Genomic DNA, 27914 nt, shown 5'->3' on the forward strand with positions numbered 1-27914 from the left:
AAATGTCCATTACATTCTTAGTACACTTTGCACTTATACACAATGGCATGCCAGCCACGAACTTGATGAGCTACGTGTTGACGGCGAAACACTTGAAATAAAAAAATATAATACTCCATTAGCCTAATCAGCATTAGATCAATGTTATCTGCTTGCTAACTCATTTTGTCATGCGGGGGTGGGTATGTGAGGAGGGCGAAAGTCCCATGAACGAACGACTCCCGAGCTTAAATTGGTATGCTTTGTGATATAGTGGTGGTTTAAAGATGATGGGGTTGAAAGGGAGGGGTATGAGGGCTGGATGGGGTGGTGGTCTGAGGGGTGATTTAAGGAGATTTTTAAAGGAGGGAAGTGAACAGTAGAGGGGGGGGGGTGTAACCCCTCTCCGTAAACAATCAACTACGCCCCTGTTAAAATCCAGAAACCTTATGAGAGTCGAATTAGGTTGACGTTTTTCAGAGTGATTGCATAACCTTTCTATATGAGAAAGGCAAAAATGTGCCAAAATCCAAAAAAGTGAATCGTCGTCAAATTTTTTTTCGAGTTTGTATCAAATCTCGACGTTTCATGCACCTTGAACACATTTAACATCAAAAATAAAAATTCTATTTTTAATTTTTCCTATAGGTTATATGAGAAATTTCTGTGTGGCCGCACCCTGAAACCCGTAATTCCGGAACCAGAATTCCGATCGATCCAAAATTCAATAGCAGCCGATGGGAAGGTTGCACCTTTCATTTGAGACTAAGTTTGGGCAAATCGGTCCAGCCATCTCTGAGAAAAATGAGTGACATTATTTGACACATACGCACATACATACACACACACACATACACACACATACACACACATACATACATACACACACACATACAGACTTTTTCCGATCTCGACGAACTGAGTCGAATGGGATATGACACTCGGCCCTCCGGGCCGAGATTAGGTTGACGTTTTTCAGAGTGATTGCATAACCTTTCTATATGAGAAAGGCAATATGAAAAAGGTTGAACTAAATTCATCTATGCACTTTGTAGGACTAAAATCAAAGAATTTAAATCCACTTACATTTATTATGCAATCACTTTAACAATCAGAAATATCCTATAGTCAATGATGCACAAAAGTCAAATCAAAAGTTGTAAAAACACACTTTTTGTCGTATGAGCATCTCAATGTAGACTAATAAAATGCCCTCATACCACCATTTTGATTATTTTCGATGCTCTACACGACAACATTGATATTAGTTCGCGTAGTGTTTCTGATTTTCGGTAACAGAGGGGGGTCGGGTTTACCCAACGGCCGGATTTGCACCACCTTACTCTATAGGTTTGGCTAAAAATGCATTTTAAAACTGAGTTCGAAATCCGGGTCAATATGACCCGCTAACACCTTATTTGTTGCAAAAAGTTAACACCTAAAGAAGGTTAATAAACTATTTTACTATAAGTAGCAAAGTAATAAACACCGTTCGATTAGTCGCAGGTACTACACCCTAGACACAACACAATCCATTCATAGAATGTATCAACCCAAAAAACAATCTTTTCTCAAATTATTCCAACCAAAACCGTACATGGCGCTCTCACTCTAGAATGGAAAAATCAACAATGTTTCTATTTTTACATTGGTAGTCGCGTCATCAAATGGTAATGAAATCAGTTCGATAAAATTCGATAGCTCCATCAGCCGTTCGGTCAGCAGAAATATTCGTCCACCTGTACAAATTATAATTTAATATAAATACACAGTCCCAGTGCCGGAGAGATAGAGGTAAAATGGATGTTGAGTCTTAGATGTATTCGCATAGTATCAACGACAAATGAAGTAAGAAAATAGTTTAGGGTCGTGAATCTGTCAATAAAATGCCAAAAGAAACATTTGACAACTTCCCATTTTACCCCTGGTATCCCTCAAGCGCATCCAAACACATAGCTAGAGAATGAAAAAAAACGGGACGCAATCTGGCAGCAATAGTAATTAATCATAATTTAACAAGACATATATGATGTGTAGACAGTGAAAATCAACTTACTATGCGTATCAAATTTCCTGATTATCGTTTCAATAAGGGTCGTCTTGGGAGCGACGTGTCCTCTTCTGACAGGCATTTTTACACTATTTTCTAGTTACGGTTCACTACGGTATGGTACACTACACTAGTAACGATAAGAGTAGTAAAAGCTGGAAACCACTAAAAGAGCGCTAATATATTCGAAACTTGCTATTGGGTATTCCTAATATGATATTAATTGGAGTAGCGAAATTATTGTATTCAACTTTTCGCCCTTTCGTTTCTTCGTGCCGAATTTTCGATGATGATTTGAATGACGTTTTCTTTTCTTTTTCTCCTAATTTGTGCCCACTTTCGCCTACCGCAAAAACTATGTTCACTTCTCACCCGCTAACTTCACTTTATTTACAGCACCTTGGTTTAGCCCGAGATTATTCGCTACTTCTTCAAACGAAACACTATTTCTTGGACGATGTCGTTTCCGTCCTCGTCGCTGGCCAGAAACGGATCGCTCCCCTATCAGGACGACGGACATGGACGCGGCGGCGCTAAATCCTTTGATTTTTCATCCATTTGAACATCGCCGTTCTCGTTGTCGTTGTTTTTGTTGTTGTTGTTGAGCACGCGAAGATTGTCGCAATTCAACATTCACTTGACTTCATTCTGTCTGACTGTCGCACTTGGCATCGTGTCGCCTTTGGTTCACTGATTATTATTTCTTTTCCAATTAGCGAAGCACTACTATTTCACTATTTGCAGCTTATTTTTCGCTGATACAGTCTGCCCTCGTGCGTTTTGCGTGGCTCGCTGAAAAGATAGAATAAGTGTTAAAGGTTGTGGCGAATGAAGGGTTTTTTTAGGTTTTCTGATCTCTTCGGACTAGACTATTATTCCATTCTATTACATCAATAAGGTCTTTTAAATTTGACGAAAATACAATACTATAATGGAATTTTTTTAGACTTAGTCTGAATATGCTGACAGATACCCTATTTCGTTTGTTTTGTACCGCCACCGGCGGCGCTTTAATTTATTTGAGCACTTGCTTTTTTACACTTCCACTGCTTCTTGTTCATATTTCTAGGTTATTTATTGATTTGTTTTTATTTTTGATCTGTCACACTTAGTGGTTATAAGAACCAGCACACCTTATAATGGACAGAACAGCAGTAGCGGACGACTTTACCACAATAGTACAGATGTACAGCCTATCACAGTAGTGAATATGAGCAACTAACTGGGTCATTGTTACTTGAAAAATAGAGTGATCCTAATTAACGAGTACAGCAGTTTTTGTGATCTAAAATGGCTATAACAAATTTGTGGATATCGCGTTAAAAGTTAAATGTCATTTTTTAGCATCTACGCTCAAACAGATTGCTATCACTAAAATTGAAAAGCCAACCAAATAAAGGCAAATCCCAGAAAGTGGTTAACAACTTAAAGCTTTAGCTTGTTGTGCATTTAAGTTGGTTGCCTGAAGCGAGTGAGCGCGATTGCTTGCGATGGGTGCTTCATGACAAAGGCCCGTGTCTATGTCCCAGCCCGTGACGTGGAGATAGATGGCGTAGTTTCCGAGATGAGTCTCACTTTTGAGAAACTGCTGAGGGACGGAAGATCTTCCAGGTGGTGTTCAATAAGTGCTGATGATGAAATGAGTAGTGCTGTGGTCGAGTATGGTTAGGATAGCATCAATCAATCTACAAGTACAATAACTAAGAATTTATCCTGTCTTGTTCAGGAAGGAAAAGTTTTCAAAGTTTTGGTTCAAGAACCGTATTTCCATAAATAAAACCTTTATGTTAGAGGAAATTTCGAAGAATTTGTTGTATTTTTTCAAGCATAATTGCAGCCATCTGCAATTGTATACTCAATTATCAAATGGCTGTTAGTCAGCGTGCTGAGTATTATTCGTGTGAACACACTTTAGGCTTGAACAACACTTTTTAATGGCATGCGAAAACCACTTCACCACTCCTCTCCGGCTCTTTGAAGTTGCCAATCTAGTTCTTGACCCATCGGTTTTCTAAAAATCAAACTTAAAAATTTAAATTACAAAAAAAAACACATTTTTAAAATATTTTTATCTTTTGCCGATATCTAAAGAGAAAGGAAACCTTTCAAATTTCATAATGGAGAAACCCTCAGTAAGTTTTTTTTAACGATAACTTTAAACATGTTTTTGAATTTTATGCAAATTGATAGACAAAACTATAATTTTTAGTATGAATCCAAATGTCATTACAAATTAAAATCCCTCTAATTAGAACCTTCCAAAATGCGATAGTTTTCGAGATGTTTGTAATTTTGCTTAAAGAAAAACAATCATTTTGTGAAATCATACTCTCCTTACAAGTTATATGAACTATGAACTCTGATCCATCAAATCTCGACAAACGTATATGATTAGAGCGTATAAACCAACTGTCAAAAGTCACCTTGGAAAAAAAAATTCTGGATGACCCGTTATTTGTCGAATATAGTTCACAGCGGTTAACGGTAGAGAAAACTTTTCCCTCAGGTTTACTACCATCAGCTGTGATTGGCGAGTAACGGTTTATCCGGAATTTCCTCTCAAAGTAAGTTTTGACAGTTGGCTTATACGCCCTAATCATATGTTTGTCAAGATAACGTTTATCGTTTTATACACGAAAAAATTGTTTTAGGGAATTTGGATCATAGAGGAACTATCAACTCTATTTCAAATGAAATTACTCCCAACAAAAATATCGAAAATGCAATAGTATTTTATATTTTATTTCAACAATTATACCCGAAGCGTGCTGAAAACTTTATCCGCTGTTTTCTCTAATCCACATTTTTTAAGATACCCGAAAACATAACTCGAACAAATGGTTCAGGATTTTATTTTTTTAACAGTAAATTTTTTTTAACCTTCTTTAGGTGAAGATGAGGTGAGAAATACATCCAAGATCGTTCGTATCATTTACAAAACTAGCATATACATACTCATTTTTGTGTTGTTTGTGTTTATTATTAGTATTCTGTCAATAAACCTGTGATTTATGATGAAGTTTCTGCATTCATCTATGTATGCCAATTTCCACTAGAAGACCTGGTCAGAAACGGTAATATTTATCAGAAACTGAAAATTTAAACTCTAACAAACAATTTGGGTACAAGTACACGCAGAAAAATTATTTTTAATGTCAAATAATATGAGGGTTGAAATAATAAATTTACCAAGTTGTTCTGTGTTCAATAAAAAATACATGTTTATATAAATAAAACAATTGTTGAAATAATTCTGAAGAATTTATTGGATCAAACATGGAAAATAGTTGGACCAACAAATTTTTTTATTGATTTTATCATAACAACAATCGAAACAACAAACAACTTTGTTGAATCAATGAGCTCATTTTGTTGAATAAAACTAATAAAATATTTGGATCAATGCATGTCAAATGTTCAATACAAAAAACATTTTTGTTAAATCAAATAATATCTTTTATTGTTTTAAACATAACAAATATTTGAATCAATGCATAGCATATATTGAAGCAAAACCAATTTTATTGTTTATAAAATATGCCTATTCTTTAATAGGAACCAAAGGCCAACTGTCATGGTGACAAATTTAGAACAAACCATTACTCGCTGACAACAGATAACATCAGTACAAATGAACCTCACAAAGTAAATACTTGCCATTGACTTATTGGCCTTTCTCTAAAAACAGGCTACAAACGCATTAATTTTACGCAGTCAAATCATTCTGGAACCGCTTCGGAATCCTGAATGGATGCAGTATGGCCCAGTCAAACCCATTCCGGGATCGGTTAGGAATTCTGAATGGATTCATTATGAGTTCCAGCTCAAAGGCAACAACCGATTCCGACTTAATCGTTTGTTGCATTTGAGCGAGAATCCATAAGGGATTCCAAACCTGTTCCGGAGTAGGTTTGCTTGGAATGAAATGAAATTTTATTACATGCAGCGCATACGATTCCAATCACCGTCCCTTTATGTAGTACCTTTGGCCGTGCGCGTGGTTTATTCCAGATATGCGCTATAATGTAGTGCTTCAGAGTCTCGGCTTTTCCAAAAAGATTGCAGAAGGCGCACGAATACGATGTGTCTTCCTGTTGGACCAGAGATGGTGAAGTACAGGAAACTGCTCTCTCGAACGGGTATTATTTATCTCTGGTGCGGTGACGTGTTTTCAGTTCTGCGATTGTCGTTTTTAAGCCACACAGGGTGTTTTGTTTGAGTCCTGGAATAGAGGAAGGCACTATAAAACGCACCGTGTGCATTCGACTTAATTTATTCACTAACCTTTGTGCGACATCATGATTATTTTCAAGCTGCACTTGCGCCCTTCGAGTCCGGAAAATCTGAACACTATAAGAATTTACCGAAATTTGAATTCCCTGATTTAAAAATATCGAATTTCTCCAGCATTGACGCACGTGGAAAAAGTTGTCTTCGTAGCAACTTTTATTTTTTATTTGTTTCAATTCAGCAAGGACTGTTGATGTAATGCATTCAGTCCTTTTGAATCAATTAGCTGCATGCTTTTGTTAGAATCACTGATTTGTTTGGAACAAACAATAATTTTGTCGATCTTCGAAAAGCACAGATAACAAAACTTGTAAGATTGATTCAAAAGATATTTTGGTTGATCTAACCAAAAAACTAAGTTTGGTTTAATAAATTCCTTGGTTGACAATAAAGAATTTTTATCGATTAAAAATGAAGAAATAATTTATAGAATCAAACATGCACAATTCTTTTGCGTGTACATAAGGATTTGACTGGAATTGTGTCTTTAAACTGAGTTCGAAATACGGGTCAATATGACTTGCTAACACCTTATTCGTAACTTTTTTTACAGCCCTTCAGGAATGTCCGAAAATTCGGAACTCTATTGAAAATCGTTGCTCTCCATAATAAAGGAAAAGTCAAGAAATTCAAAACTTTAATTTAAAAAATTTAAAAAGTTATCGCATTTTGAAAGTTCATTTTGGGTCATATTGACCCTATCACCAAAAGAAGGCTAACTTATTTGACAGAGATGTTTCGTATCACTTTGAAGTCGCATTAAATCATCGTTGGTTGAATCAATATATTGACGGTTTTTAGGAGGTGTATACGAGGGACATAAAGAGAAGATCGCGGCTAGCCAGTACATTCCGAGCCGAGACAATGGAAGATCTTTCTCAGGCCCGAAGGGATTCCCTTAGGTGAGATCTGACAGATAAATACTCGGCGCAAGCCCAGACAATACGTTCGATATCGCGATAACCGTTACCACAAGCGCTGATACCGCAATCCGCGGGCCCAATACATTGGAAAATATGAGCGTCTAACATGGAATGATTTGACATGAGCCGAGACATCACACGAATGAAATCCCTACCCACATCCATTTCTCTAAACCAAGATTTCGTTGACAGCTTCGGGATAATACAATGTAGCCACCATCCTATCTCTATATTGCTCCAAGATGTCTGCCACCTTGCTAGCGTCCTCTGACCAGAGATATTGAAAAATTCATTGAAACAGATTGGTTTTTCGTAGATGTCACCTTCTAACTAAAGCGCCCGCCATAGCTAGAGAGTCCGCTTCTTCATTACCCGAGATGGAACAATGCGAAGGGATCTAAACTAAGGTAATCTTATATGATCCTACAGAAAAAGCACACAGGAACTCCCATATTTTTTTTCAGAAAATATGGAATGTGCTTACTTGATTTCACCGAACGAAAAGCCTCTATTTGAGTTAAGACTGTCCAGAACAAGAAAGTAATGATCGGTGGGCAAAGTATCAATAATCTCACGGGTATACTGAATAGCAGCAAGCTCTGCGAGATAAACTGAAGCAGGCTCATTGAGTTTGAATGTGGCGGTAAGGTTTTGATTAAATATACCGAAGCCAGTGGAGCCGTCGAGACTTGACCCATCGGTGGAAAACAATTTGCTTGCGGACGTACATGATCGGGGATATCACGTTTCATCATCTTTCATGGATGTGCCGTAAAATACAAATTATCAGTAACATACGAGAGATAGACACGATTAGGATAATACGAGGAATAATTTAAGTTTTATGCCATTTAATAAGTACAAGGACATAAATCGGGTTTGAGAATTGAGCTCGACAAGCCGCTCGAAATTTGCAATCACTAACGGATTCAACATATCGCATCGGATGAGCAATCGATATGAGAGATGCAAAAATCGATTTTTCAGCGGAAGGACACCCGCCAGCACTTTTAGATTCATCGTATGAGTCGAGTGCATACAACCCAAAGTAATTCACAAGCAATAAAACTGGATTTGCTCAAGTTTGATGAAGAGTATGTTCGCAGCAGAGTAGATGTAAATTACATGTTTTTCAGACAACGATTTTAGCAGTAAGTAGTTTTAAATCGCTGAAAGACCATGCTGGTGTAGCTCCTCAGAAAGAATGTCTATGGAAACTAGTATAGACCATTTACATTTCTGTTGCCAGCAACGCAAGACAATCGTTCGTCTCTCTACCTTTGCGGAATGCAAATTGTGCATCTGACAGTAAGCCATTTGTTTCGATCCAATTGTCGAGGCGAAACAAGATCATTTTCTCGAACAATCGGATAAATGACAGCATCGCAATCGGTCGATACGAGTTGTGGTCGGAGGCTGGTTTTCCTGGTTTTTGAATGGTGATGCCCTGCACTTGCCTAGTAATGTTACCTTCAAGAAACTTATTAAATAAATTCAACATGCGTTTTTTTCAGAGTCTGGAGCTCTCTAAAATTTTGTTTAAGTTTCTTTTGAAAGAGTTATCTTCCAAAAATATTTTATAAGTTGCTTGTAGTGAAATATGATGACAAACCCCGGCAGCTACCGGTATGCCCGTTGAAAAAAAAACCCTGTTTTAACCCATCTGGCGTTGCAATTGTGCTTTTTTCATTAATCCAAACTACACGGAAAAAAAATTGTTCCCAAAATCGTGAATAAAGTGCCATGAATCCTGTTTTTACGTTATGGAAATAGGACTATGAACATAATTATGTTCAATTTCCCTTCAGTAACGCCCGCATAATGCTTATTTTAGTGGAACTATTTGGTTTAGTTTTGTGAACTTCAGTCACGGTTTTCGCCAAGTAATTTCTAATGCGATTTTCAATACAACTTTATGAACATTATTCATAAAATCAAAGGTTGACTCATGATGATTTTCATAGATATAGGAGCCTTAGTTCACAAAATCAAAATATTCACGTGAACTATTTCACGAAATTCAAAATCGTATTCATGAATCCATTTAATTCTCGTGAACTAATTCATGATCTCTAATATATTAGGTATGCTTCGTGCTCGGGAAATAGTTCACATAATCATCAAATATTATTCATGTATTAATGAACTGCTACATGGTATCTAGTATAAGTCACAACTCACGTTCATTTTTGTGAACTAGTTCACGAAATAATTAAATATTATTCATGTATTCGTAAACTGGTTCATGATGCCTAGTACATGATTTACAATATATTTTGCGTGCAGACGATATTCAGAAGATATCGCTAATCATTTACAATTTGATGCAACATGATAATGAAATTTTCCCGTGAACTCTTTCACAAAGAATTATTCGTGGAATCATTTTTATTCCATACACTGTTTTATGAAATGTCCAGCTGCTAGCGACTATAGTAATAGACACGAGCATTAGATATAAAAAAATAATTAGAACATCGAACATTTATTCGTTTGATAAGGTTAATGGTGATGTCTGGATAGAAAACGAAAACTGCGCTGAGAATTCCAAATGGTGTGAGTGATATAATTCACAGAACAAGATATCGCGAATCAGTCACATTTTTATGTTCCAGTTCATATCGTCACGTTATTTCGAATAAAATACCGATGGTAACCAAAAAGTAATAGATCACAATTAGGCGAAGAGAATTTACGATTACCATGGTAAAACTGCTGACATTAACATTATTCATATTACTCTTCGTGTCAAATTTGGAACTAAGTTCTAAAACAAAACATTACGGTAACATGAACAAAAATTACAAAAATCATGACTAAGATCCTGAAATTATGAACATGAATTACTCTATTTATGACTAAAATATTACGATAACATGAACAGCAGTTACAAAAATCGTGGCAGAGATCCTCAAATCTTGAAGACAAATCACACAACTAGTGACAAAAATATCTGAAATCATGAACATGAATCACTCTACGATAACATGAATAGAAATTGCAAAAATTGCGACTAAGATCCTAAAATCATGAATTTCAATCCCGCTAGACAGACAGAAAAATGCGATAATAAACTCATGAATAAGATAGCACAATAACGTGATGAGAAATCACAAGTATCGCGAATAAGCTCTTGAAATCATGAGCATCATTTGACTGGCGGCTGTCACAACAAAAACTAACATATCCAGGGAACAACAGTACCCTAACCAAACATTCTAATGTAACGCCATGTATATATTCGGGGTGAACTAGTTTTTTGAAAACACAAATAGTTTCATGAATTCGAGGTTTATTATTCATAATTTCAGGAGCGTGGTTATGGTTTTCGAAAATTGTTCAGTTTTCGAAATCGTGACCTTTTGTTCATGAATTTATGACTGATTTTTTCGTGTACGATTCCATGGCTGGTTATGTTCAATATAATGGTGGAAATGTCCATTACATATTCAGTACAATTTGCGCATACATACCATGGATGATCGACAGCCATGAACTTGAGAAGTTATGTGTCGAAGCTGAAACACGTGGACCCAGCAGTGAAATCAGAAGAAGGGTTCCGGGGGTCCGGACCCCGCCCAAAAGTTTCAACTTGTTAACAAATTTTAAATTAGTTTCAATTTTAAAGTAGCTTTTAAACTCAAAATCATTCCAAACCGAATTTTCACTGGTTATACAGTCCTACTAGGGAAGTTTACTTTGGAGGAACAAGGAAATATTCTTTGGGGGACGGGGGGGGGGGGCGTTGAATTGATGAGGGAATGTGGGTTTGCGGAAAGATGGTGTGTGATGGGGGTACAGACCGGGATTAGGTTGACGATGTTCAGAGTGATTGCATAGATTGAGAAAGGCAAAAAAGTAAAGTGAACTTATAAATATGGGACATCACTTTTTTCACTTAAACTACCATAACAAACTAACAAAACGCATCAGGGCTTCTAAATTTCGAGAAACATCGTTGATTAAACTTCAAAACAAACGCTAAAAAATTGGTGCTGTTTGTTTCAATTGAAAAAAGTTATTCTGAAAAATTAAGGTGAACGTATAAATATGGGACAAACTGCATTTTCTCATGGAACCAATGTCAAAAACTTGAAGCAAAGTGGGCGGAGGTCTAAAATTGTCCAAATGTTATGAAATTTGGCATCTGAGTTTACTTTGCTATTTGTCACAATAGAAGCCTTTGAGATTTTAAAAATGAGTGCTTTTTGCAATACCCTAATGCGGGTGCGAGAGTATCCAAGGGGGGTGAGTATTGACGAAAGGTGGAGGTGTTAGAGTAAGTGGGGGGGGGGGGCGATACTACAACAAACTACATATTACACCTTCCATTTGAGACTTGTTTTAAGAAAATCGGTTCGGTCATATCCGAGTAACCGATGCGCAATTGTTGGTCACACACAGACATACACACATACGAATACTTATGTTTTCCGAACTCAACGAAGTGAGTCGAATAGTGTAAGAGAGTCGGCCAACAATTTCAAGCAATTTGTAACTCATTTTAATTATTTTTGCATCATTTACGCATATATTGATTACCGGTTTATATGGAAATTTCGCATGTGGCCGCATACTTCAACTCGTAACACAGGAACCAGAACTGCGATTAAAAGGAAATTTAATAACATTCAATAGGAATGTTCTAGCTTTCATTTGAAACTGATTTTGCGAAAATCGAGTGAGACATTTCTGAGAAGCAGATGTGAATTCAACTCAGGAACATAACCACTTTCCCGGTTCCACCGAAGTTGTCCAATGTGGTCAACGTGAGTTTGATTGGGCATCAGTGAGCTGAAACTATAAATCCAAACATTTTCGAACAAATTTTATTAAGTTTTGCATCTTTTAGATACCATGCTGATTCCGATTTATATGGAAATTTCATGCGTGATCCCACTCTTCAACCTGTAACTCCGGAACCGGAAGCCGGAATTAAATAAAATTCAATACCAGTCTATGGGAACGGCCCGGAGGGCTGAGTCGACTCAGTTCGTCGAGTTAGGCAAATGTCTGTGTGTGTGCGTATGTATGTGTGTGTATGTATGTATGTATGTATGTGACCAAAAATAAGCACATCGGTTACTCAAAGATGGCTGAACCGATTTCATCAAACTTAGTCTCAACGTTCCTATAGGCTGCTATTGAATTTCATTAAATTCCGAGTTCCGGTTCCGGAGTTACGGGTTTAAGAGTGCGGACACACAGAAAATTCACATTTTTGTCTTTCTCCTATAGAAAGGTTATGCAATCACTCTGAACATTGTCAACCTAATCCTGGGCCGGAGGGCCACTTTTTTTGACTAACATAGGTTTTCTGTATTTTAACAGGGTCGTAGTTAGGGGGATTCAGTGAGGGGCACATCTCACATCATTTAAGCTGACTCCGCCCGGAGAAAGACAAGCGTTAGTAAGCCATTAGTGGAGTTTTTAATTAAATAAAAACACAGCAAAACTCAATCAACCATCAAAGAAATATACAAAATAGAAACTAAAAGGCGAACACGAAATTATTGCGACACATTCAACAGGGCATAACTTTTTACCATTGGGTAAAATCAACCAAATTTTGCACACTTTCTCATTGATGTGTATTGTTTACATGCTGCCAAACTCGAAGTCGTGTTTTTCGATTCAACGAAAATGGAGGTGAACCAACGCGAGTCGAGAGCACAAGTTCTTTCCAAACACCTGGAATTTCCAGACCTGTTGCACCGGCAGTTGGGAAAAATGTTGAACATTCACCATTGAACCGTCTCCAGAGTGTTGAAGCGGTTCCAGGAGCGGTTGACGTTGGACCACGGCAAAGCAGCTGGAAGAAAACCGGGACCGGAGAACAAAAAGACGGAGGGAAAGGTGAACCGGATGATTAAAGCAAATCCCAACGTCTCAAGCCATGATTTGGATAAAAAGATCGGCATGTCGCAGAGCTACGTCCAGAATGCAAAGAAGAGAGCTGGACTACATACATAAAAGGTACAGAACTTCCCAAACCACGATTAGCGGCAACAATCGGCTAAAACTCGGGCACAGAAGCTCTACGAGAAGATGCTGACAAAATATGGCTGCTGTATGATGGACGACGAAACGTATATAATAGCCGATTTTAAGCAAATTCCGGAGTTGGAGTTTTTCACCGGCAAGAGCAAGTTCCATGTGGACGACAAATTTAAGAAGAAGAAAATGTCGAAGTTCGCCTCCAAATATCTCATTTGGCAGGCCATCTGCTCTTGCGTACTGAGGAGTGAGCCTTTCGTGACAAAGGGCATAGTAAATGGCGAGATCTACAAATCTGAGTGCCTCGAGTAGCGCCTTTTGCTGTTCTTGCAGCAGCACGACAAAGCTATTTTGGCCAGATTTGGCATCATGCCACTATTCTAAAAGTGTCCTGGAGTGGTATGAGGCCAATTCTGTCCATTTGTTGCAAAGGACATGAATCCGCCAAACTGTCCGGAGCTGCGCCCGGTGGAGCAGTACTAGGCAATGATGAAGCGGGAACTTCGGAAGAGCAAGAAGACAGTCAAAGACGAGAAGGACATGTTAAGAAAATGGAAAAAAACTGAGAAACTGGTACCGGATGACACTGTAAAGACTTTGATGGAGGGCATCAAGCGAAAATGCGTTCAATTTTACACTCAAGGCTCCATCGATTAACTTTTCTTTTGATTGTTGAAGTAAATATATGTATAAAACTACCCTAAAATTTTGGTTTGATTTTAAACATTATAAGAAAATTGGCATGACATTTTCGGTGTCGCAATAATTTCGTGTTCGCCCTTTACATGGACCATGAAATATACATGAAATATAACCGGAACAGGCTCACCGGAAACAGACTTGGGGTCCAAAACTATTCAAACCAGGCGGCTTCAAACTCTTCTTCACTCCTATATCCTGAGATCTTGCTTGGGCCTTCCTTTAATGTTGCGGAACGCCTGTCGTATTGGATCACTTGCCTCTTCAGCTCTTCCGGAAAGTCCCTCCACTTCTTCCGAGAATAAACAGTCAAACACTACCGATATTCAAATCTCGAAACCGAAAAAAAACTATCAAAATCGTAGAAAATATCGCGAGGAAAATTGTCGACAGAAAAAATGAACTGTCTCGAATCAGATCTCGCCTACTAATCGTATGTTTACAACGACAAGTAAGGCTAATAACTGGGACTAATGTCTTTCATTTGAGCACTAACAGTTATAAATATTATCAGTAGTACAGAAGTTATTACAATTAACCTCAATCGGTTCCGCTGAAGCAATGCTGCCAGAGATAGTTTCTGTTAATGGTGAAAACTGATAGAACTTTCTAATTTAGACTTTGAAGGCAGTCTTAATCATGCAATTGGACTAGATCGAAAGGTAAATATTGAGCGCCTTCTAGCACTGCGAAAGAAGCACTTATCTTTATCTATCCAGATTTTTCGTATTACATGACTACAGTTCTAAGGAAAAAATAGTTTTGGAAGCCTACATGCGGTGGAAAAAAGTTGGTCAAGAAATGGTTAACACGATTCTGATGAGACCCGGCAGTCACTGGAGGCGATTTTAATTATTGGGTAACTCAAACAAAGATGGATGTTAGGTTATGTAAAGAGTGCGCCAGCAGTACTTCTCGCTAAAGCGGCCCGGAACCCATCATCTGGGAGAGTTTGCGAAGACTACATATAATTTCACCTAATTTGGGTGGCTGGTTTGAGAAATGTTTACTCAATTAATAGTGTAGTCCTACGTCAACGGTTCGTGCAACTCCAGAGAGCAGTTTATTGTAACTTTTTTAATTCCCTTTTAATAGAGTGCAAGCTTCATTAGTTATCGACATAAAACTCATTATTTTCTCCGTCACAGCAGGTATAATTCACCATTGAAAATAGCTGCTTTTGATTTGACAATTCCTAATAGAAACAACAACGACGCACAGTTCTTTTCTTTCTTTCATCTCCGAAGACTCCATCAAGACCAATATTTGGCACCAAATGAACTCAGTAAGTGCACACCCTCCACATCAATTTGTCTATGAGAAAAATAACAAAACAATCTAACCGTATCAAACATGTTCATTGCACAACAACAGAGATAGCAAAAATCACCGAAAAAACGATTTGCCGCAACGTACTGGAACCACCTTCTTCGAAGCACCAGCATCATTTTCCCGAACACGAATTGCCGCATGGAGAAGCAAAAATGTCACAATTCGGCAACGGGTAACGAAAAGAAACCGAAAAAAGAAAACCATCCGCCAAACCCGGTAGAAAGATACAAAAGACACAGCCAAGCAACAAAATGCGGCTGTCACACCATTGGAAAAATTTGTCAATACAAAGCCAACGTGGTTGTAGTTCTACTATCCGCAGTGTGACCGACCGCTCCGTGCCGAGAGCGCGGAGGAAATGAGTTCATCATATATGTGGTGATAATTTCCCCCCTCTCTCGCTGTTCCGTAGCTGTTTCCGTCCTTCCTGTCGTACTTCCTGTTTTTCTCCATCCCCACCCTCCCTTCCCTCATTTCCATCCAACCTGCCACTAGTACCTCAAACGGGCACCGAAACACGCTACCTTGCCAATCCGTTTCACCACTTTTCACTTTCCCAGCACAGAGCACAGTTTCAAGTACGGATACATTTAGCTGGCGTTTTCAGCGCAGCAAGCCTTTCCGACCGACGACGGAGAACCGGCCACCGAAGGACCAGCAGCGGAACAAGCGAACGACAGTCGGTTGTCGTTCGGGCTTCGTTTGTCTATTTCATCTGAAAAACCAAGCACAACATTCACCGCACTGGAGCCAGGCTAAAATTGCATTCAATATTTAAACGTTTTATGTGCACATTTCCCTACTGAAAGCCCCACGGCCGGCCCGGCCCGAACGGCCGGCAGCGGGTTAGAAAAGAGCGGAACTTGGTAGGGCATGCAATCCGTTACGTCCGAGTCGATCAACCCGCTTTTTTTTGTACCGAGCGGCTCTCAAAAACGCTTTATGAGTGATACGTGAAAAAATATACAAATCCATAAGCGGTGCGATATGAAATTGTAATGAGTTTCCCTTCGGTGTTATTATTCCGGTTATTTTTCTGTCCCCCCGTCCATCAACGATAGTGAGAGTTGTTGTGCCATCGTGGGGCATTTTATTAAATTTTAAAAATTTATTCCAACACGTCAAGTTCGATTCAACACGGAAGCGCGGAATTTTATTGCATTGTTTTGCCCATCAGGATTCTTCCGTTATTGACTTCCACTTTGTATGCGGATGGGCGACCATCTGCAGTCCGCCTATAGCTCCGGGGTGCACACTGAATGATTCACATCCAAATAAGATTTTATCAGCAGGAAAACAAGAACGACTGACTGACTGACTGCATTATGCAGCATTACGCCTTTGGCTTTTCTCGAATCTCGGCGGAGATTGCTCTCCCCGCAACCAAGGAAGCCAGAACTCGTCCGGAAGGTTGTAGATTGAAAAATGAAAAGTGTGCTGCTACCAAAAGCCCCCAAGATTGATGTTATGACATTGCCTCTGCAACCAAGTATTCGGTCGCGTTCTTGCTCCAAAACTATTTTTCCCATTTTCCAGCCTTATTGGTATCACAAACTGCAACTGATTCGGGTTATTTCGAGAATGGCCGTGTACCTTAGCCGAAATGCCGCCGAGAGCAAACGGAAAAATATGTATTCCCCAAATCCGCCGAATGCTCTAGGCCCGTAGGCCTGTGCCTGTACGAGAGACCATTGATGGGCTGGCTGGCTGGCTGATGAAAAACCGCATCAACAGTAGCAGCAGCAGCGAAGGGAAAAATATTTTATAAAATGTGAACACGACAGAATATTTCAGTCGCCACAAAGTGATTCAGTGATATCTCGGTTTGGCCAACACCAGAACCCTCTTTCCCTTCCTTCCTTCCTAACCGTGCACAGAACGAGGCACGTATGTAATGGTGGCAGGAAAAAAAGAACGCCATAAACCGAGCAGAGGATGAAATGTGTGCCAGTGTACCACCAGCAACTTCGACTTCGATGGTCGGTCGGTATGCTGGTTGGTGGAGGTACCTACTTACAAGCGACAATAACACTACAACTGGCCTGGCTGCTACAAGTGGAGTTTAATGGTGCAGAGGAACTTAAGCTCGTGTCGGCAAAGGTCAGAGCAGAGCCTTAGCTAAGGTGAGGTGGGCTGAGAAAACGAATCCCCCTGGTGGGGAAGAGTGGGAAAGCGGATGGCAAGGATGGATGAGGGAATACGACTGCAGTGTATTAATTTTGTTAGTTGCAATAATTATTTTAAGCCCGGAAAAACTGTGGCTTTTTTCGGAATCGCAAGATAGAGATTGAAACGAATGTTGGACTGGTTGGGGTGAATAAAGGAACGATGGTGGTAGAAGTTTCTACTGCCAAAGACTTGTGTAAAGCTACTGCTGAAATTTGGGTTGATAAAAAGGATTCCAACAAATTCGCTGGTAATGTTTAATATTTCACTGTCGACCTAATCGTCCCATTTGCAGCAGCAGGCGCATGGTGATTAGTGCGCTAGTGCAGTTTGCTGAAGTAGATTTTACAACTGCAATGGAACCCATCGCATATTTTTTTTAAATTTTACTCTCAATAACGTCGAACGCTACTGCTGATACTTATATAATTTTGAATGATGTTCAGGATGTTAAATTAGAGAAAAAATCTAGGAAATAAAAAGATTTTTGATCGAATTTGCCAAAAACTTCGACGAGGTGTCTGATCCTTTTCTGTTTCTACATTTGTTGTTGGTAGAATGGGCAAACCACATTCACCCCTCTATGACCTGCGCAATTTTTTGGTACCAAAATATAAAATTACATGATAGGGGAAAGTGGTCGGTTGTCGGCACCCCTACGTAACTTTTAACAGAAAGCAGACATGGACATTCTGATAAATATTATTTGTGTGTTATATTAGCACGATCTTTTTGTGTTGATTGCTGAAGCAAACAGACTCGAATGTTCTGTTCTACAACTAATATATTTTTTGAACAAGTGAAACTTTACTTAAAAGTTTTTTTTTGATAATTTGCTTAGTGTTATAGTAAAAAGTAAATCGATCGAAAAAGTATGTGCTTTGAATATTTAGGATTTAAATTTATTCTATTTTGTGATTCAACATTGAATAGCACCGAAATGTTCGCCACAATTTTTTTATCAGTTTTCAAAAAGGTCACTAAAATCGGTTGTCGGCACCTCATTTTTTGTGGCAAATGCTGAGTTCTCAATAACCAATATGGATATATTTGGAACGGGCTTTATGAATAGATACCAGATATCGATATTTGGCACCATTCTGAAAACCAAGAACGCGACTTCCGGTTTAGCGTTTTACATTTACATGAAGAAAGCCGTCCTGGTCGTGTTTTCACCGCTAGGTGGCACGGTATATACCTGATTGTCACGACCAGAAAATTTGGTGATATAGCGGGGTAACCCTGTAGCATCCCTCCCCTTTTGCCTGCGTGTCAGCGTGGACTTCTATCTGATGTGTGTAAAGCTTTGGTAAAAAATGGACTGCCTGAAACCGAAGACTCCATATTAAGAAGACTGATATCTCTTTCCTTCCTCCATACAAACGAAGAGCGACAGAGGTTCCAGCGCCTCTACTGGAGGAAGGTAGAAAGCTTAATGTAAAAGTGTATAGGTGTGTGTGCAGCACTATGGGAAGTACCACCTTTACCCGCAAGTGGCGTTGCTGTTACTGTCTCCAGATTCTGGACAGAGTTGCCAGTCTTCTTGATATGCAGTCTTCGCTGAAACTCACTCAATTGCAGTGAATGCGATCCGCCAATGCATTAGCAGTGCGTCTTATTCGCACCAGTTTTTCACATACACATATTGTGGTTCTGATGAAGAATGATATTCTTAATGCCTTTGATTGTTGTTGAAATGAAAAAAAAAACTTTTCCATTTGAATCTCGATGATTTTTATTCACATTTTTCCATTTTTAGTCAATTTTCGTAGGGTGCCGACAACCGACCACATTTTTCAAAATTGTAAAAAAATATCTTTTTACTTAATTGTTAATAATTTTTTTCATGTTGACAGAATAAATTAAATTCTTTCATAAGTTATTAGCTAGCTTTCCATTAGAATGCTTATTCCCATATATTGTTCAATTGGAGTAATGTTTTTTTACCCTTTTTTACCAATTACCATGGTTGTGGAGTAATTGTGATGTTCACTAGAAGAGCGAACAAGGTGATTTTTTATATTTTAGTAAGCGATGACCCTGTTATGAAATTCGCGTTTCGGATTTGACTCATCAGAATCCGCGACAAACTTAGTACCACGACTAAACTAGCGCCCGATTGACACTAGCTCCAAAGAAGGAGACACGATTTGTGTTCCTGAATAACATCTAGTCAAGCGTGATGACCCGTAAGAGAAGATATTCGGTTTAAGCTAATGGGAATCAGTTGATTCGAAACTTCTCTGGCCGTATTTCAGTGCTGCATTCGGTAACCGAAAACAGAAAACCTTCATGCACCGTCGCAAGCACTCAGAGTCGACTCTCTGTCAGCATAAGTTCTCACACTGAGTCTCGACTCAATGTCACTGAAAGAAACCTGTCAGTGACAGTCATTTTTGATTATTATTGTCATTTTTTTTATTTCGGCAGGGGAAGCTATATGAAATAAAACATCTGCTTGATGCAGTTCATGAATTCAAATGCTATCCCGAAATTTGTTTCGTTGCTTACCGGAAACAATTTGAAGAAAACCAAAATACAATTGAGGCCGCTGGGTAATTATGAATTGAAATTAAACAGGGTGCATTCATAACGAAATGATTGAAACTTCTTAAAGCTTAGATACGGTGTGTTTACAGGTATCCTTCATTGAAAACAATCGTGATGGGAAGATGAAAAGTCCACTCTATCATTATACAAATATTTTTGAAATAATCTGCTACGGTCTGCTTATTTTCAAAATGACACCTTACTACGAGAATGTTGCAGCCTGCAGTTTCTTCCCCATAGTAAAAAGCTGGACAAATATTGCGCATCCAACCAAGGCATGTGAAAAAGATCATGAAATGTTATTGTTTGTGGCACTAAAAACTGGATTCTAACCGCACTGCGCACTTACCACTCTTTCATTAAATTCTTCTCATAGACTGGTTAGTTCGACTGGTCTGTCTATGAAAGTACCATCTATATCACTGGAAATACATGTGTTTTGACAGCTCGCAGTGTTGAGATCACTCGCACTTTGAAAGTGCGGAGTTCAGGTTGGTGGGAAGTGCGCAATATTCCCCAGTACAATGTATACTGCCCAAAAACGCCTATTCATAATTTATTTTATGAAATTTCCTACATAGGACACACTCTTGATTGTATGAAATATGAATAAAAATATAGGTCAGCGGGTCAGTAGGCTTTATTTTGTTTACACGGTGCATAGAGATGGCAGAAAACTGCAAGGCACATTCCTCTGTTATTTTAACACACTCATGGGTAATCGACACGTATGAATACTTTTAAACATTTCTCGACAAACATGTCAAATGGTCCTAAGTGCAAATGAGAGCCTCTCTCTGTTTACTTTCTCTTTCGATTATTGCGGCGTCAGCATAAAACTTTTCAATGTTGTTTCAGGATATATCGAAAAACGCTGATTTCGACTAGCATATTATGCTAAGAAGTAATGAACAAACGTATAAACGGACGAGTTATTAGCGAAAGAAAACGTAAACAAAGAGAAACTGTCATTTTCACTTAGGACCATTTGACATGTTTGGCTAGATTTTCATCCTGCTTAATTTTTGCCTTTCTCATATAAAGAAAGGCTATGCAATCACTGAAAAAATCGACTTTTCAACCGAGGCCCGGAGGGCCGAGTGTCATATACCATTCGATTCAGTTCGTCGAGATCGGCAAATGCCTGTGTCATTTAAACTCACACAATTTTCTCAGAGATGGCTGAACCGATTTTCACAAACCTTCATCTGAAAGGTATAACGCACCCATAAGCTGCTATTGAATTTTTAGTTGATTCGACTTCCGGTTCCGCAGTTACGAGTTGAAGAGTGCGGTTACACAGCAAATTCCCATGTAAACTGGTACAACCATGATGTCCAAATGACTTAAATCGTATTAAAATGGGTTCAACATTACTCTAGTTTGCGGATCTGGATCACTAATGATCAATCAAAGCAGCTTTGACCACATTGGCCACCTATGACGGTTCATGATGCCTTCGGGGAACTCGCCAAGTTCCTAAGCTAATATGACACCTATTACCCAGCGAATTATCTACCGATTTTTACCAACTTGATTTCAAATAAAAGATACAGTAATGCCATTGACTGCTGCTGAATTTCATTTGTTTCTGACTTTTGGTTCCGTTTTGGTTACAGGTTGGTTAGTAAGGTTACACTGGAATTTCCCATATAAATCGGTACAATCGTAACACCACAGAGGCTAAAAACTATGGAGATGGTTACCAAATTACTTCGATTCGCACGTCTAGATAACTGATTCCCAATCAAACATTCTGTGGACATATGGTCCACTATCGAAAATTCCGGATGTTCCGGATTCCGGGCATATTCCACAATTTAAGTCACATCGGTTCTTCGGTGATGACTGAACCGATGTTCTCAAACTAAGTTTCAAATGAAAGGCAACATTTGCGGTTGAGTATTGTGTCGCCACTCAGCACACCCACCCCACCCTTGCCCTCACACCTCCCTCTTTCATCACTCGTCTCCCTTTGGACCACCCTCACATCCGCATTTCCTTCATCTATCCCGTATACCGAAATAAGGTGAAAGATTTCTGACGCATCCTCCACTCCCACTCTACTAAACCCCCACCCCTCCACTTTCAAACCCATTCCACAAACATTTCAAAATATAATCACGTGAAGATAACATTGAACTCATGTTGATTAATTTAATTAAATATTAGGGGAGCCCGGGGCTAGTTGATGGTTGGGGTAAATTGGCGGAATCCCTTTGTCTTTGTTTCTATTAGACATATAGCGCTGCCTCTCAATGTGTAGCTCAAGTTATGTGAAACCCATTATCCAATGTGTTTTCGTTAAAAAACATTTTGTTTTATAAAAGTTGTGGGCGATGATGTGTTTTCGAGCATACCAAGTAAATGTTTTAAATTTTAAACACTTTGTGTTAAATATTTAGGGTGATTTTAAATCTTTTCCCAATTGATTTTATTTTTCGATAGTACGTAAAAAGAGCTTTCAGTATCCGTATAGAATTCTTGAATAAAAGTGAAAGTTGGCGGTGACGCACGCGGGGCAAGTTGGCGCTACTATTTACAGTGCAAATATAGTCATCGAATATTTTTATTTTTGGAATTCACTCCAAAGAAAAACTTTGTGTATCTCGTCAATACAGGGGATATTTACTTCGGCTAATCGCCTGAAGAATTTCGAAAATATGCTTTTGAATATGGAATACGCGTCAAAGTAAAATGCCAGGGTATTGAGACTGAAATATATTGGCAATTGTTGGTTAATGTACAATTTTATTGAAAAGACATTCAGCACGAACCTTTGATATAATTGCATCTCCATTTTCTGGCGTATTCATATATACCGCCAACTTACTCCGGGGCTAGGGTAAATTGTCGGGATTTCCGCGTCACACATTTTTGTCTATAAAAGCAAAGAAAATGCATCAAACACTTTGATAAAATTCAGGGATGTTGGCTACAGCCGCATGTTCTATTTTGCAAGATCTATATACATCAAAGCGGTATAAAATTGAAACTAAAACACCGCAAACTAGCCCCGATCTCCCCTATACTAACAAAACCAGCTAATGAAACATAGTTTGGATAAATGAGAAAGGCGCAATTGCACCACTAGGTGGATTAAAACAGGTTTTAAATCATAAAATCGTGTAAACAAAATCGAAACATCTTTACCACAAGAATGATTTGAACAGATAAAATGGCGAGTAATTAGCAAAACGGAAAGAGGAATGTCTGTTTCGTTTGCTCACTCGACCCAACGTAGTATATACAGGTGGGGCTAAGATGGCACTATGGTATTTATTTTATTTATTTATTTATTTATTTATTTATTTCGTCAATCGATGTAGACTGGTATAGTTACAGTATTGTTTACATTTTTCTTATTTACTAAAATATATATATACGTAATTTTATTATAAATAAAACTATTTCAGCTTTTACAGAATCATTTTCTTATGCGTTAGAATTTCTTTTATGTATAAAATATTGTGTGAGTTTTAGTTTGGACATTGTAAAATCAATTGATTCGCAATAGCGGTTATAAACAGCCATCATTCGATTTATAGGGCCATATTTTGCATAATTTGTGCGATATGGAGTTATTGAGAATATGCTTCGGTTTCGTAGCTGTCGAGAAGGTGCATAAAAGTTCAATTTGGATAAAATTTCGGCTGAATCAATACGATGCGAGACGATATTATTAATGAACGAAAGCATTGCAAATTCACGACGTTCCTTCAATGTTTGTATATTGATAAGCATGCAGCGTGCTTCATAAGATGGCAAAGGAAATGCTATCCAACCTAGTTTACGAAGGGCAAATAATATGAATTGTTTTTGTACAGATTCTATTCTTTCTTCATGTGTGCTTGAAAAAGGGCACCAAACGATGCTGCAATATTCCAATATCGACCTAACATAAGCAATATATAATGTTTTGATTGTATACGGATCTACAAAATGATAACTAAAGCGTTTTATAAAACTGAGCATGTTGTTAGCTTTGTGAATAATTGTGTTATAATGATCAATAAAATTTAACTTGGAATCTAATATAACGCCTAAATCCCTAATTCTTTCACATTTTGCTACAGTCTGTCTTCCTAAGGTAATCACAACATTCGATGTTTGTCGTTTTCGACTAAAAGTGATTGAATTGCATTTTTTCACGTTTAGCTGTAGGAGGCTTTTTTGACACCACGTGTGGAAAACTAGAATTTCGTTTTGGAATGTATCAATATCCTCGGCATTTCTTATCTCCAAGTAAAGTTTCATGTCATCGGCATAGATTAGTACTTTCAGTTTTTTGAGAAGGAAGGAAATATCGTTCACATATAAAATAAACAATAGAGGTCCTAAATGAGAGCCTTGTGGAACTCCTGAGGTGACTTCAATTGGATTAGATTGCTTTCCTTTGAATTTGATTATTTGCTGGCGGTTGGATAGATATGATTCTAACCACGTACGCAGCTCAGGCTCAATTCCCATCTTTTTTAATTTATAAAGTAACATTGGGATGTCGATTCGATCAAATGCTTTACTAAAGTCTGTGTAAAGTGCTTCCACGTAGTTTCCATTGTCCATTGCAATCAGTGAATAGTTAATAAATTCTAGTAAATTTGTTGAGGTCGAACGACCTTTGAAGAAGCCATGTTGGAGGTTAGTAATTCTGTTTTTTATTTGAAGAAATATTTTTTCGTTAATGATTGATTCAAAAAGTTTCGGAATGCTGGAGATTATGGCTATTCCACGATAATTGCGAACGTCAGATTTTTTCCCAGATTTATATATAGGTACTAAGAAAGAACTCTTCCATGTTTTGGGAAACTCTCCAGATTGTAAAGACATATTAAAGAGCCAGAACAATGGAGTTGTAAGCTCGGTTGCTAGGTTTTTCATAAATAATGGTGGAATTCCATCAGGGCCAGCACCTTTTGATGAATCCAAATGGTTTAGAGCATTGAAAATGTCCTCCACTATGACATGACTGACGCCAATATCCATAGGAAAATCTGGAAGAAAAGCAAAATAATCGCGATCGCGGTCTTGGTCAGAAAAAGTTGTATATATTTCTTGGAAGAATGTTGCAAATAGGTTGCAGATTTCTTTCGGGCTATTATGTACGTTGTCATCCAAGTGCATTGTTGATGGGAAATTATCTGATTTTAATTTAGTTTTGACGTAGTTAAAAAAATTCTTTGGACTGGATTTAATCTGCTGTTCAGTTTTGGAGTTGTAATCCGCAAGTGCAGAATCTATGGCAATATTTAGTTTATCGCAAATGTCGAGATATTGTTCCAAGTGCTCGTTATTTTGATTTTTCTTGTATAGCTTGTGGGCTTTTTGTTTCCTATTTTTCAGATTTTTAATTTGCCTATTGTACCAAATAGGATGCTTCGAGCTACCGTGTCGTCTTTTCTTCTTAATGGGCACCTCTTCATGAATAATTTCGAAAATTATTTTGTAAAATACGTCCAGGGCGGTTTCAATATTCGCTTCATTCCTAAGAGTATTTTGCCAGTCGACATTACCTACCTTCCGTCTGATATTGTCATAATTAGCTTTATGGTATTCAAAGACTTCCTCAAAGTCATAGACGTTGGGTTCTTGATTTTTATGGATGAACAAAGAAAATTCAATAGCAGTATGAAAAGCTTCATTTTTCCACAAAGGAGCCAAAGATTCAGATACACAGAAATCATCCTGAGTGTTTGTAAATAAAAGGTCAAGATAGCAATTCTGTTGATTTTTTACATGATTAATTTGATTTAATCCTATGCTAGCAGTTTTGTCAAAGATGAAATTCAATGTTTCGTTTTCTCCTACGACTGGGATTAGAATATTTTCATTTTCAGAATCCGGAATAAAATCGGCATTGCGCTGGTTAAAGTCTCCGTAAATGTGAACTTTGACCTCGACCGGAAGTTCAAATAAAATTTGTTCAGCAATTTTGAAAAAGGCTTCATACGATGATATATTAGCATGCTCTGGTGGGAAATATACAGAGGCAAAAACATGTATTTCACCTGAAATGTTCGCTTTAACCCACACATGTTCAAATTCTTTAAACTTCACTGTGGGAAGAATTTCAGAATTAAATTGAGCCGAAACGCCTATAAGAACTCCTCCACCAGACTTCTTTTGAGATACTAAAAGATTTCGGTCGTCTCTGAATACGTTAAAGCCACTACCAAAAATTTCCTCACTTTTTATGCTATCGTTCCAACTTGTTTCAGTGCCTAAAATAACAGAATAAGAGGAGCTCAATACATTACTATAGATTTTGCTCATTTTAGATGCGCTCTGCATACGATTAAAATTTTGACAATATATCAAAATTTCTGAAAGCGTTTCTGATAAAGTTAATGGCAATTTGTCATACTTAGAAATATCATGCAAAACTATTGATCCGTTTTCATCCGTAACCGGTTCGTCATGGTCTGCCTCTGAAGAGTGCGTTAGGTTGGACGAAAACACGAATGCTCACAGGAACAAGCTGAACAGCGCTGAGAAAAGGAATTCGTCAGGACAGGGGTTACAAACCTATCTGGTGCGAAAGTTGAGTTAAATTGATGTACAACCGGGTATGGATTCAGTGTTTCACCACGTTGAAACCTGATACCACGCTGATTTTCAAACGGAGGCCTAGAGAATTGCACCCTTGCCGCCGCAAGTAGATCCTTATCCCGGGGAAGAGAGTTGCCAGCTGTTGGACGACCGCATTGCGTATTGTTGTTGTTGTTGCGATTATTGCTGCTATTGTTGTTGCGATTGTTGTTACGATTATTATTGCTATTGTTGTTGCTATTGTTGTTGTCATTGAGGTTATAGTTATAATAACTGCTTCTGGATATCTGATGTTTATTTGTCTCATTAGTATTACGGCTACGTTGGTGTCTGTTTTTATTGCGATCATTTATTACCCGATGCAACTGCTTTTTATTAGCTTTTCTTCGTGCCATCGCCCTATCTTTCATCTTTTGCTGTTGAATTCTATGCTGATTACGTGTGTCGTACTCCGTCCAGTCAGAGCGCCACACTTTCTTCGAACCCAAAAAGCGCCACCCTTCAGTGGCTTCGGCAGTGGAACGGTGACCTGAGTCACCCGATTTTGTTGATTGGGCATTTAATTCGTCCATCAAGCTGGGGCCCGCTGGTGGCAAACAAGCATCGCGTATACTGCTATCCAAAGTGTTAATTGAGCCGGCAAGAGATTGTACTTCTTTGAGAATGTCACTGCCAACTGAATTTGTTATAATTTTCACTTCGTCTAAAACTTCACGTGTAGGACGCGATTCACTCAGGTAGTGTTCATTACAATGAGCTGCCATATCTATGGTAAGGGTGCTCAAGTTCTGAACTTCGCTGCAGATTTTTTTCAATTCTCTGGTCAAATCGGCAGTGAGATCATTTACATACTCTTCAATGTGTTTTTTTGTGGATCCCATAGATATGTTGAATAGTGATGTGATATGGTTTTTCAGCGTGACCAGCTCATCGGCCTTATTAAAAGAATTACTGTCAATGGCCTGCGATAGTGCCGATACAGCATTTGCCACTTGCGACGATGTGTTTATGTTCACATTCGCCACTGATTCTTTAAGCTGCAGCTCAACATTTTCGAATAAGTCAACAATTGAATTGAACTTTTTTATGTCGGCTGCTATTTGTAAGTTGCAGTCCGTTTGCGTAGTTATAGATTCAAATAATTTTTCCTGTTGGTACAGCACTTTTCGTGTGTCTATGCCTACCTTTAGATTATGCTGGCAATCTGCACACAGGGGAATCATGAAGTGCGAGATAAATTCTTCTTGATTTCGCTGGACTCCTACACAAGCTGCGTGATAACATTTTCTGCAGAATTCACACTGCCACAAGAAACGATCGTCGCTGATATTACAAGATGTCACACTGCAGCTCATTATGATAACCGTTGTTTAATAGGA

The 27914-nt window shown here is 38.3% G+C and overlaps 2 protein-coding genes across 8 annotated transcripts in view; both read right to left on the minus strand.

Annotated features, from left to right (window-relative positions):
- The window catches only part of LOC131693080 (potassium voltage-gated channel subfamily H member 6), a 457523-nt gene that overhangs the window by 417121 nt on the left and 12488 nt on the right, over positions 1–27914 (minus strand). For all 7 annotated transcript variants that reach the window (XM_058980601.1, XM_058980599.1, XM_058980603.1 and 4 more), the window contains exon 2: positions 2036–2821. In XM_058980601.1, coding sequence (XP_058836584.1) covers positions 2036–2111 — 76 coding nt within the window. In that variant the 5' untranslated portion in view covers positions 2112–2821. The remainder of the gene's footprint in view (positions 1–2035; positions 2822–27914) is intronic.
- Positions 2764–27890, minus strand: LOC131688318 (integrator complex subunit 1 homolog). Its single transcript, XM_058972520.1, has 3 exons — positions 26892–27890; positions 26512–26822; positions 2764–2821 (listed from the first exon to the last, which is right to left on the minus strand). The coding sequence occupies exons 1-3, from the start codon at positions 27888–27890 to the stop codon at positions 2764–2766; spliced, it is 1368 nt and encodes a 455-aa protein (XP_058828503.1).

This window comes from Topomyia yanbarensis, chromosome 3, assembly GCF_030247195.1.
Source record: "Topomyia yanbarensis strain Yona2022 chromosome 3, ASM3024719v1, whole genome shotgun sequence".
Lineage (NCBI taxonomy): Eukaryota > Metazoa > Arthropoda > Insecta > Diptera > Culicidae > Topomyia > Topomyia yanbarensis.

Bases quoted from the DNA above. Each gene is read 5' to 3' on its own strand.
- LOC131688318 (XM_058972520.1), bottom strand. From the start codon at position 27,890: ATGAGCTGCAGTGTGACATCTTGTAATATCAGCGACGATCGTTTCTTG. The intron at 26,823-26,891 runs GTAATAAATGAT...AATAAACATCAG, and splicing joins ATAAAAAGCAGTTGCATCGG to ATATCCAGAAGCAGTTATTA. The intron at 2,822-26,511 runs GTTTGTAACCCC...CTATCTTTTCAG, and splicing joins TCAACTTTCGCACCAGATAG to CGAGCCACGCAAAACGCACG.